We start from the raw sequence: 13199 nt of genomic DNA on the forward strand, positions 1-13199 counted from the left end.
ATGTATATACTGTATAATTATGGGTACATGTATATACTGTATAATTATGGGTACATGTATATACTGTATAATTATGGGTACATGTATATACTGTATAATTATGGGTACATGTATATACTGTATAATTATGGGTACATGCATATACTGTATAATTTTGGGTACATGTATATACTGTATAATTATGGGTACATGTATATACTGTATAATTACGGGTACATATATATACTGTATAATTATGGGTACATGTATATACTGTATAATTATGGGTACATGCATATACTGTATAATTATGGGTACATGTATAGATATACAGTAAATATATGTATATACTGTATATATACAAGAAATACACGTGCCCAGACTTTCCCTAAATTCTATAATTATGAGTACATGTATATATATACTGTAATTATTATATTATATTATAAACCTAATTAAACTTATGGCCTTCACAGAAATAAACAAACAACTTTATTTAAAAGTTAGAATAGTAAATTTTTTCATTGTGCACCAGCTACACTCAAAGAGTTGCTCTTTTCCGTCTATGCGACTTGGCTGCGATGTTATGTCGGTCGTTCCATTGGTAATTATAACGGATTTAGCGCAAAAGTTTATGTAGAAAAAACTAAAATAAAAACGTTTAACCAGCGACCATTCTCTGCGATAAACTTTAGTAGAACTTAAAAACTTAGGCAACAACAGCAACTAAACATGTCGTTATTTGTGCGCTCAGTCAGTTTTATTTGTTCTTATTGATTGTATTTTTAATTTATTTTATTCTCAAATTCTACTAACGTTTACCGTATAGACTGGTCTCTGGTTAAATGTTTTTATCTTATTTTTGTCTACATAAATTTTTGGGCTAAATCCGTTATGATTGATTACCAAAGGTGCGACCGACATAAAAACGCAGTCAAGCCGCATAGACAGAAGAACACAATTCCCTTTTAGTGCAGCTGATGTATCAGGTGCAGTGCGTATTGTGACAAGCTGTTATTTTGCTCACCCCGCTCGTCGGGGTGACAACTCCGCAAAAACAACTGTTTATCAAGACAGGCTAGCCACGAATGAGCACTGGCCATATGCGAAATAACTATTTGAAATTAAGAATGTTTCACTGTTAATTTTTCCTTAAAAGTAGCTTGTTATACTTTTTTACTTGATTTTGTAAGATTTGAATTGGACTTAGGGATGGAATGGCCACACAATCACAAGCATTTAATTTTTTTTGTGTATTTTGTAACAACCATTAAATGTTTCATCAAATGTATATAAATCTCAAAATCTGTCGTTCTCCCCAGCTATAGCTATTAAAATCTAGGAATGAAATATCCACTTCATGCTGGATTTGATCTCGGAACTTCTCGTTCACCAGGCGATAACTTAACCAATTAAGTTACGCGAGATGCAATGGATTCATACATCTGCAATGATTTAAAATACGCCTAGGACTCTGCGTTACGCAGCGTCACTAAAGCTTTGCTCTCACGGCTCTTATTTGTAAGTTTAGCAATACAGATACTAGTTTACTCAAATTAGCTGGCACATTGCCAATGGCTAATTTGAGTAAGCTAGTAGTGGCAAGTGGTAGGTAGCTAGATTATCTGCCACTGTGTATAAGCCGTTTTTTAATACTCTTGCAACGCTGGTCTTCAGCTAGGATTCCTATAAGATTATGCTAAGTGTAATTTGATTAACTTTTGTACACAGACCAAGAGTGTATAACTCCGTAATAAATGCTGCAAATGATTGCACAGATAACACAAATGTATTACCTCCGTGAGATAATGAAAATGTTACGCGCCGCTGAATATTATCTAAACTCAATAGAACAGTTTGATAAAAAGAAGAAATTCATGCTTTGTTGAATGGCGTCACCTTATCATCTGTCTTTTACCTGTCGAACGCCGAAACTATGATGATTTAAGAAGTATTGAATGCTGTATGCTGGAGATTACTTTTGTCTAGCAAAATATTTCACATTGTATGTAGGAAATTTCATACGCTTAGGAAATTATGAATAGTTGCCCTGGCTGTATGCGGACGTCGCGTTGAACGAGAATCATGCTTGATGATGTGGTAGTAAGAAGTTTAAAAATAGTGTCTGACGATGCAGAGGAAAGCTGAGGTTTGTGTTTTAGTGAACAAACTCGTCTTTTGAAAGTTTCTTAGTGTTTTTCCATAATGTCGTGAGGCAGTGACTGCTATTAAGTTCCTAGGTGCTATGCACTCGTAGGATAAAATTGTGATAGGAAGGGAAGAACTGGCTTAATCGGTAGTTAGTTTATTGTTGTTTCTGCAAAAGGCGGCTACTGTGAGCTTACATGCTGTGCCATTAACTGTATGGAAATACTTGACCTGCATGGATATCTGATCACATTTACTGAACCAAACTATCTATCCATTTACTAGTACAATGTGACTCATTTGTGGATTCTAAACATCCATTAGGTCTACATAGTGACCTCTTGCATGTTGTCCTTTACCGATGGTGAGAAGATTTTCGTCGCTAATAATTATATTACATGAAAACGAGCGTAGTTATGGAATGCGTGTTTGTGTTTGGACTCGCTGCGTGATATTTTATAGCAGCATTCTTATAGGGACCAGCATCTGTATAAAAAGGCTGGAGAGCTGCTCGAGCAGTCCCTCGACATCAGAGTTGCACTGGTTGGCCAAGACCAACCAGTGGTGAGTCAACTAGCTACACTTTTATTGCCCGTTTATATGAGGCTGAGTGATTGTCTGCCCACTGCATTCCAAGAACTTCAGTCTAGGCGTGCTACTCACCCAATTTATGCGATTTATGCTGTCCGCGTATCAGTCTTATGATTTCCAGTTTCCTTTGGTGAGGGAGTGACGAAAGTGGAGAGGAAGTGATCGGAGTGGACAGAGATATGGCGAGGGACAGGGTTTTGCATAGTGATTTTGCTGTTCTAACTGTCTCTTGTTGTCAGGAATTTTATGGTAGCGCTTTCTGACAGCATATTTCTGGAAATCACTTGGACCAGTCATTTGGCAATTATTATATTTAGTTATGAAGAACGTATTACCAGTACAGTTGAACTAAAATACATCCAGTGGATAATTTCAGCTGGTCAGCAAGGTTTTATGATTTATTATAATTGCATGAGACATGGTTATCGAAAACATTGGCAAGACTGAGGTCAATGCCGATAGTTCACTCTACTTTCCTCTCTGCTATTACTCCCAACTACGGCAGCTATCAATTGAGCAACAATAATTACATTATTGTTGATATTTCATTGAGAGTTGTCCTTCCATTTATCATTGAAGGACGACTCAATAGCTAATGAAATATTTCTTGCCCTTCCCAGCTCTCTTCCATCAATGTCCTGATTTTAAGCTCATGAAATCTTGCCGTGATTGATTCGGTTGCGTGCTAATGCGTGGAATTGTGGTGATTGCTTACAAATTGCTTTACAGAGACCAGGGCAAATATAAAGACGCTGCAAACTTGCTAAATGATGCTTTAGGAATTCGTGAGCAAACCCTCGGACAGGACCACCCTGCAGTGAGTGTAGTTCTTTTGCCCAGCCTTAGTTCAGACATTTACTGGCATGGTATTCGGGCTTGGCTCGCTTTTATCTAAACTACTATATATCGGAGCTCAAACTCTCTCAGACGCTTTCATTTAGAACAGCTTTGGCTCCTTTTCTCGTGATCATCTCACTGACTTACTTGCTCTAGTAAATTATTATAAAAAATCATTGAAATCCAAAGAGTTAGACTGGACAGTAATAGCATGTAAGACTTTAATTGCGATTGGTTGACTTGCACGAGGCAATGACATTCTTTTCTTCTAGAAAAGTGCTATCAGGTCAACAGGAAAGATTTAAATGTTGTAAGTTATTTGTGCTTTAGATGATTCAATGCCGAAAACTGTTCATAGAAATTATCTTGAACCTTATAATAGTTTTATAGCATTCGCAATGATCATGAGTATGGCTTGTTACGTCTCTCCGTAAGCTTTTCCTAACTCTAATCCGTGTTCATTTTTATAGGTTTTTTAATAAAACAATTTAGTAGAGTTTGATAACCAAACAACTCTGTGATACAATTAGTATGTTATCAGCTATTTTGCTGTGGTTTCAAGAAGACGAGTGAAATTGCAATGCTACATGAGAAACTTGCTGTATATTTGCTAGGTGCAAGCCTGTGCAGTAGGTTATTTTCTTACGGTTTTGTTTGTAGAAGTAGAACTTTTGTACTTGTAACTGCTGCACGTAGATTCTCGCATGGTTTTGCGATGTGCTGATTACCATACTGAGCTGCCCCCATAGTTTCTGCTGACACGCAAGCCTATGTGTATGCTGCTAACTCTTCAGTTTGCCTTTTTTAGTTTAATCTCTTTTTTTATATTCTGTAAAACTTCCTCTCTCAATATCTTGTGGTATTAACTAAATTTTGTGGTATATATTTGTAGCTTTGCCTTCTCCACGCTTGTTTCTTCTTTGTTCGATAAAATGAAGCATTTGGTAATATCGCTGCTAGGGGAAATGTATTGCAGTGACCCCTGGGCTCTTTCCTATATGATTGGAGCACACTGTAACCATACATAATAAAATGCGCGCGAAATGGGAGCATCAGCTTTGTAACAACTGCACTATAAAGCACACTTGGTGTCAAAAATGCAAGCAAAATATTTTGTCTTAGAATTTTATACCGATTTGTATAATATAGCTTACCATGATATTTTAAAGAAGTTTAAAATCGTTTTTAGCAGTTGTTATTTTATGCTGGTTTCATTATTTTTGTGACTCTTATTTTAAATAGAATCAATTATTTGTTTTTTTTTGGATTTCAATTTTGAGCTTGTTTCTTCCCTTCAGCGAGCCAATCATAATGAAGTGTCAGGAGTAAATATCAAGTATTGCTAGTGCGAGCGAATTCAATTTCACCGCTGCATCGGCTTGCCAATCTGAGCAATATTTTTCCAGTGTGCTTCATGGTGGACTCCCTATTCTTCTATTGCTATTATCAAAAGGATGTATACTTCAAAAAATCTTTAGCTTATTAGTTCATTAGAGTCTCGTCTTTAACCTTGAGTGGGCTAACAAAAGTTGCTTCATGAAATTATTCAAAATGTAACATTGTGATTCTGCTGACTATGCATGCAACATGAACAACTAAAATATTCAGTTTTATGTTCCCAACGTGATGCTCTACATTTATTACCCCATTCTCTCAGTCAGTTGATCAAAAATGTACTTGTACTTGTGCTCAATTGATGATAAAATGCAAGTAAACCTACACATCTGAGGTGTTATCCTCTCATATTGAATCTTGTATGCTCCAACAGGTGGCAGCAACTCTTAATAACCTCGCTGTACTCTATGGCAAACGTGGCAAGTACAAGGAGGCTGAACCACTCTGCAAGAGAGCGCTTGTTATCAGGGAAAAGGTGGGTGATAGTAGCTGCTGATCAAAATGTTATCGTCTACTGAGTGTTTGTCTAGTTATCTTTTGGTAAATAGAATCAAGTGAGTATGTCCAGTAAACTAGTGGCATAACTAGGGACAGTTTTAGCACCCGTTTGCTAGCTTATTGTCTCCATCGCTGACTGTGGCTTCGAATGTATCGACTACCATTAACTATGTGACCAACTGTATTTAGCGCTGTGGAATTCTATCAACCTGTTGGTGGTGTTGGCTGACCTCTTTTGGATACTCATTGCGGAACTCCGTTTGATTTCTTTAGGTTTTGGGTAAGGAACATCCAGATGTGGCGAAACAGCTCAATAACTTAGCTCTCTTGTGCCAAAATCAAGGAAAGTACGAAGAGGTATGGCAAATGTTGAATTGGAGCACTCATTGGCCGTTTCGTATTTAGGTCAATTCTATTTACTTAAAAAATCTCAATTGTTTCAGTTCTATTTTCAAGTCACTGCAGTTCTCTTTTTATATTAATTGCTCCAAATTTTTATATCCTGGTGCCATTTTTTATATATTCTGTTTTTATATTTATAAAGGTGCATTTTTTAGGCTGTTTTTATCTTATATTATTATTTTTATACATGAGGTTGTAATAAACCATGGTGAATGTTACCTCGCATTTTATTTCTGCTTTCTAAATTGCATTGAGTGTGATTTCCCTGGAGTTTGTGTGCCTCAGAATTCAGTTGTATGAGCACATGACTGGAAGTGGTTGGAGTCATGACCGGTTGCAACTTGTCTATAAACTGCATTCCATCTAAACCACATTGTTTGTTGAAAAGAGCTTCATCACAACAAACCAACCAGCCGGCATCTTGCGTAATTGTAAATGAGTTATATACTTGCATCATTGCAGAGATTAGACACACAGGCAGCACGCTTCCTCTCACTCTCTCTTTTACTCACACACAGTGTTACGCTTTAATAACAATTTAAGATAATTTCAACATAAAACGATTCATTATTTTCTCATAGGTGGAAATTTATTACCAGAGGGCGCTTTCCATATATCTGAAGAAATTGGGAGAAGACGACCCTAATGTTGCGAAGACTAAAAACAATCTGGTACGTGGAGCTATCCCTCGCATTCACTCGTGTTTTTTATTGTTGCATCTATGCGCACTAAATCAACTTAGGTAAAACATTTTGCAATATCTTCTCATTAGATGTAGTGTATTTTTTATCCTGTTCTTCCGGCTTGTGTTGTAAAAGTTCATTGGTTTCTGTAGCGTTGTCGATTTTCTACTCGAGCTCTTGTTATGCCCCAGCTGACGTAAGATCACGTAGCAGCCTGTCTAATGAGTTTAACATGTGAACTGATGCGTATCTAGAGAGATTCTGGAGGTTGATTGTAATGTAGGCCACCCATCCTGAAGCATGTCATAAACAGCGATATCATTTTAGATTTACATTTGTCTCGTCTTTTGTATTGCCAGTTTTAGGTTCATCATAGACATTCATGTGTAGTATAAAGTTATTGTTCAGATAGTAGCAAGTGAGGGTAGTGTTTGGGTTTCGATGGATCAGCATCATTTATTCAAGCCAATTTGAAATGTTTTCATCTGTTGTTGGCAGATGTTACAGCAGAAATACAAATCTATATATTTTGTTTATGACAAACCTAGAGGTGTAATATAAACGTATCTGATTTTTTTGCCTTACGGAAGGAGAAGCTTTGTATGTGAAATAATCTATTTTAACCATGCGATGGTTGTTCAGTTTTTTTTAGCTCATTTTAGTAGATGGCAGTGTTCCTACATCATAGGTGTCGGCAGAGTGGACAGGAAAAATACTTATTTCATTGAAATAACTCTTTTCACTCCCAAACTCGCTTTAATATAATTCAGTAATAGGGAACTTTGGAAACCATTATGTCATAGGCCATAACATAACTTATGGCAGCTCGCAGTTGTTGTCCGAATTTGAAACTAATATTTTCAGTGAGTTTTTTAATGTTGGTTATAAAATGGTCAATATATTTGATTCCATGTATAGTTAATTATAAACCATTTAATATTAAAGATATCTAGAGTAGGCAACTCCACCACTACATTGTAATTTCCGGGGTCGAGGGGTAATTCATTTGAAATCTACATGGGAGTACTTTACCTATTCATCTTTAGTCAAACTATTGCTTTCGTTGTATGTTTAAATGTGAACGTACAAAAAACTTTAGTAGATTTTATCAGAAAGTATCATTTATGAATGTTTTAATGTTGGAGGTGATCTGACTGCCAGGATGCGCCTAGATTAAAATAGACACAACTTGATCGTGATTAAAATGCTCAGAAAAAAATATGTGCAAAATAGCGTCATTAGTTACTATAGTTGATATCAGGTATTGTGTTCAAGTATCAATATTACGCATCTCTATTCTGTCAGTCTCTTTGCAACTATAGACATCATAATCGCGCCTTCGCTTAATCGAAGCATTTCGACTGCGATTGAGGAAGTTTTGTCGATTTTAATCTTGAAGCATCCTGTCAGTCAAATCACCTCACCTCAAAAATCGAAAAACAATCGCAAATGATTGGAAAAAATATCGATACTTTCTGATGAAATTTTTCAAAATTCTGTGCAAGTTCATCTTTGAGCATGCATCGAATATTGAACAAACTCTTATTGTTAAATATTAAGTATTCATGCAACTTTTAAAAATACTAGCTTTTATAGTCTATTCTCCCTAAGCTGACTTAAGGGAGTTATAGATAAGGGAGGCTAACTCCCTTATTTATAACTCCGTTACATTTTATAATCTATCCTCCTTCAGCTGACTGTTGGAATGAGGAATTTAGAAAGACTGTTATTAATTCATTCAAGGCTTTATTAATATGGTAGGTTTTTTCATCATCAGTAATTATTTTGTGAATTGAGTAATGAGAACTTGGCATGCTACTCTAGGGCCATTAGACAGCTACTTTTTCATGGGAGATGGTTCGTAAAGCCATAAAAATTCTATGCTCCCTCTCTCTTGTGTGAATAAAGACTATTTTCTTATTCCAGGCATCAGCATTCCTCAAACAAGGGAAGTACTCAGCTGCCGAAGCTCTTTACAAGGAAGTGTTAACACGGGCGCATGAGAAGGAGTTCGGCAAGGTTAGTAAGACGAATAAGCCAATATGGGTGGAGGCTGAAGAGAGGCAAGCGCACCGAGAGAAAAAGGGAGAAAAAGCACCATACGGGGAATATGGAGCTTGGCATAAGGCCGCCAAAGTAAACAGGTGGGTTGTAGCTAGACTGTCGTTTGGCCTAACCTAAAAATATTTGCATTGTCTCTGAATCGTACACAAAAAGTGATGAGTACTGTGGGTGAGACGGGCACGTTGCAACACGACTGCTGATCGAGCGACTCTTAGTAAAAATAAGAGCGTGACTACCCACACCATCAAAATGTGTTGTTTGCGTAGCCAGTGTGTTGGCGACATGTAAGAGACGCATTGTCGATGCAGTTTTAACTAACATTATGTTGGTTTACTTGACAACTGACCCAACTGTGAGTGGTTAAAATAGTTTGTTATATCAATCTCAATTTAATGTTATTCGAATTCTAACAAGCTGCATGCAAAATTGGTTTTTGATCGACGATGACTACAGTGCTTGACAACACGTAAACAACTATTATACGTGGAGAAAAATATTCTTTTTGCAACAGTTACTATTACAAATTAAAATGTTCCTTAAAACATTTCATATAATCTTTATTAAACGTATTAAAATCAGGTATTAAAAAAGGTAAAAAGAATGTTTAGTATGCCAAACAAGTTGCTCTCAAGTCTCTCAGGCCGCCATTATCCACAATGTCTGTCTCGATGATAAAAACTCTATTCAGTAGTGTACATAGTGATGTTACATTTATTGCAGATCATAACAATTAAATGGGTATTTGTTACTTTGTTGGTGTAGGTACTAAATTATAATAATTAAAAACACTTTTTCCACCGTAATATTCTCTTTAGATGGTTTTTTCATAATGCTAACAGATTAATCTGTAGTTGGTTATTTTATATAGGAATTAATACCTTGAAATGCGAGGAACTTGACATATGGGTTCAGTCCTGGACCCCATGAAACTCATATGTCGAGGTATGACTTTATTCGGATTCATTATTCAATATGGTTGGTAAAAAGTGAAAGGCTCCTAGTGATAGTGGAAGTGTAAAAAGAGGCAAGCCATTTCATTTGAAACGAAAGTGGTAATAATCAAGAAGCTTAATGTTATTGAAAATATTGTGAGTGTTGTACATGCGTGTAACATGAGTCGTTCATCGTCGGTACGATTCACAAACGGAAAAACTGTACCATGGAACATGTTAAAGGTGTAGTTCCGATGCAATCGTAGATAATTTGCAAGAAAAGAGGGAAAGTTTTAGAAAAGATGGAGAAAGTTCCCTGAAGAAGTGTTTTTTAAATGCATTACAAACCAATATAGATTACTTATAAGTAACCTGTATTGTATAAATACAAGCCTTAAACATACAGTGAACCCTCACCATATGATTTTAATTCATTCCAGTGTTGGCATCATAAGGCAAAAATTTCGTATAGAGGGGTATAGAAACTCATAGTAGTTATATAATGCAAGCACTCCCTGCTAAAAATCATCAAAGTTTTATATACAGTACATACTGTCAATATTAAAAATTAGTAATAAAATATTACGTTAACATTAATAACGATAATTGCCTACATCAACTGTGTTTTTAGGGATTGTGATCTACAATAAAATGTAACGTTAAAATATAGTATGTGCAGTACGTACCCTAGGGAGTTCTTACTTTCAAGGCAGACGTATAACATAAACGTTGAATTTGTCTTAAATTAATTTAGCTTACTAAACACATACTTGAAGCCAAGTTTTAGTATGTATTTTAAATTATTTTACTGAGCTTCAGCTTTTTCATCGACAAAATTTTATCACCTAGTTGTTCCCAGTTTCGTTTTCACAATAACGAGCATCGTATTTCTTTCATTCATTGTTAGATTTTGGCGATAGCATATCAGCATATTTCTTATTCCGACATAATCAGCACACCTAATGCCAACTTTGAATTTCGAGAGAAATTATTGTCGATTTTGGATGGCAAAAAATATCTCGTATGGAGAGGGCAAAACATCAGTGTTCTACATCGCAGGGCGAACAAATCATATAACAGGGTCATCGTAACCTGAGGGTGCACTGTACTCATGTAATCCTTAAACATACATTCCGTACAAAGTAACGAACTGAGACAACTTGCGAACAAATTCGCTTAACGAACGGTTTTTCTGACCGTATTTCATCTGTTAGTTGGGAGGGTCTCTACTGGCATTTTTAAGCTTGGTTAATCAAGTTTTTAAACTAGACTTTGCAACCCACTTTCACTTTTGACTTTTATTAGGAATTGTTTTTTGTTGGCAGAAGTTGGCAGTAATAGGTAACTCCTAGTTTTGGCGTTGCCATGCAAAATATCTGGTTTTATTGCATGCTGGCTCCCGAACCAATTTACATGTCGTTAACACGGGTGTGCGTCATAGAAGATGATCATTAATCCAAAGGTCTGCAATCAACAAATGCCATATTTGTGTCTGTATTTGGTTATGTTATTCTATTAAACATACTCACGGTGTAACCCTAAATTACACAATAAACAACTCCAAGTTTAGTTTTAAGTGTAGTGTTGGATTAGTTTTGGTTGCCTGGCAGTTCATCGACTGCCCTGCAGTTCATCGGCTGCCTGGCAGTTCATCGCTAGGCACACGCTTAAACGCTGTTAGGGTAGAAGATGTTGCACACACATCTTATAATCAATTCGCTTCATAGTGACATGGCATAAATTTGACTTGCTGATTTCACAAATAGTATAAGGCCTGTCTACTAAAATAGAATTTTGAATCATGTATGCCCATAAGCTGTGTTTTCATTACTGATAATAACCTCTTGGCAGTTTGTCATTTTTTGGCTGATACGCTGAAACACCAAATTGTTTCCCATTTGGTATTCTGATGATCAACCTTTTACACTAAGTTTGGCGTTTCTAAAACTGTATAAGTCAGTTGCTATCAGCTAATCCATTTCAGCAGCTTAAGTTTTCAGTATGCCAACTTTGTTTGCTGGATAACGAACGAAACATTTTATTCAATGAGCAATAGAAGTATTTTTGGCAAATATCTGCGGTTTTGTGTACTCTTCTCATTGTAGAAGAGACAATTACTAATAGAATATGATGAATGTTCTATACGAATTCATTATACGTATATAACTACATACGTGTATAACTTTAATTCGTTAGCCATGGAACCTGTGTTTGATAAAGACATTAAAGGAATAAGTAAGAAAATGATTACTATTGCAACGAAGCTAGAGTTATTAGGTTTACTATAAGCTAACTATTATAGTTGCTAAAGTTGATATAGTATTTCGTTACTAATTTTTAATATGTACAGAACATACATAAAATTTGGATGATTTCTCCCAAGAGGTGTTTGCACTAGATAATTACTATAAGTCTATAAGACATTGTCGCCTTATGATGATAATACTGTAACGAATTAATGTCCTATGGGGGGGGTCCACTGTACTCAGTAAAGGTTCTCAATGACTACTTGACAAGCTATCATGAACTGGATGGATGTATATTTTTAGGGGAAGCATCAAGCTTCAAAGAGGAGTTATTGATATTTGCCGTAAGTTAACCGTAGGTGTAATAATTTTGCCATTGTAAACTAGTGAAATCTTCTAAAATAAATTGCATCCAGGACCTTTCCTGCAGGACTATTTATATTTAGATGCACTACGTATTATCGGTATCAAGGATCCTGTGTTGTTCACCCGTTTATTGACCGTATCATAAACAAGTTGAGTTTTGCCGGCAAACAAATCTGCAACATAAAATATATTGCCTGTTTTTAGAAAGCAGCGGTTTGTAACCTCAAAGATCTCATTACAGTAACATCTGATCATATTGGAATTCTTCACTCAATTTAGTTTTGTGTGTAACAGACCTTGTAGATCCTGCTGTTTGTTGTCAATCATCTCTGTAATTTTATGTATCATCAACAATGGGTCTATAAATTCTTCATGGTGTACAGTTAAGTACTCAGAAAAAAGAGAAAGCTTGCTTTCAGCTTCAAACTCTACATTCTCTAAGATATTGCATGAAGCTTATGATGATTATGCGTGTTTAATCTCCATCCTTAGTTGTTTAAAGCAATAGGATTTGGAAAAACATTGAACCTGTTATCTATCCTTTTAGCAATAATATTTGAAAAACCAGTTTTTGTCTTAGAATTTATTATCGAGTGCATTTATTGATACTGAAAAATTTGATGATTGTATGCCAGATTCCGTCTAACACCGCCGGGTAATGTGAAAACTAGAGGCAAACAGGATGTAAAAGAAATGCACACTAACGTTATTTTTTATAAGTCAGTATCCTTGACTAGTAAACAAATTTCAATAAAATTTTTCAATTTTTTTATAATATTGTAACTCGTGTAATGTTGCTTTCACCAGGATTGCTAGCTAGAACTAATAGCTGATCAGGCAAACATTTGCTATAAAAAGAACGTGTTCAAGTTTTTTTGTTACAAAACACTTTATCGGTATAAACTAGATTTTAGATTTATGAATCGTCGACTTTGGTTTAAGTTCGATATATCGTTTAGTAAAATGGGGAAATAACACTTCCGTGACTCTTTGTAGGTTTGCATGTAAATTTGATGAATACGTGTTCTTCGATGAAACTGACAACTGTGATTTCAATA

At 35.7% G+C, this 13199-nt stretch overlaps 1 protein-coding gene across 1 annotated transcript in view; it reads left to right on the plus strand.

Annotated features, from left to right (window-relative positions):
* Positions 1–13199, plus strand: part of LOC137400176 (kinesin light chain-like) — a 46754-nt gene that overhangs the window by 18073 nt on the left and 15482 nt on the right. The window contains exons 11-15 of the mRNA XM_068086494.1: positions 3448–3535; positions 5324–5425; positions 5722–5805; positions 6432–6521; positions 8460–8677. Coding sequence (XP_067942595.1) covers positions 3448–3535; positions 5324–5425; positions 5722–5805; positions 6432–6521; positions 8460–8677 — 582 coding nt within the window. The remainder of the gene's footprint in view (positions 1–3447; positions 3536–5323; positions 5426–5721; positions 5806–6431; positions 6522–8459; positions 8678–13199) is intronic.

The sequence above is a fragment of the Watersipora subatra genome, chromosome 7 (genome assembly GCF_963576615.1).
Source record: "Watersipora subatra chromosome 7, tzWatSuba1.1, whole genome shotgun sequence".
NCBI lineage: Eukaryota > Metazoa > Bryozoa > Gymnolaemata > Cheilostomatida > Watersiporidae > Watersipora > Watersipora subatra.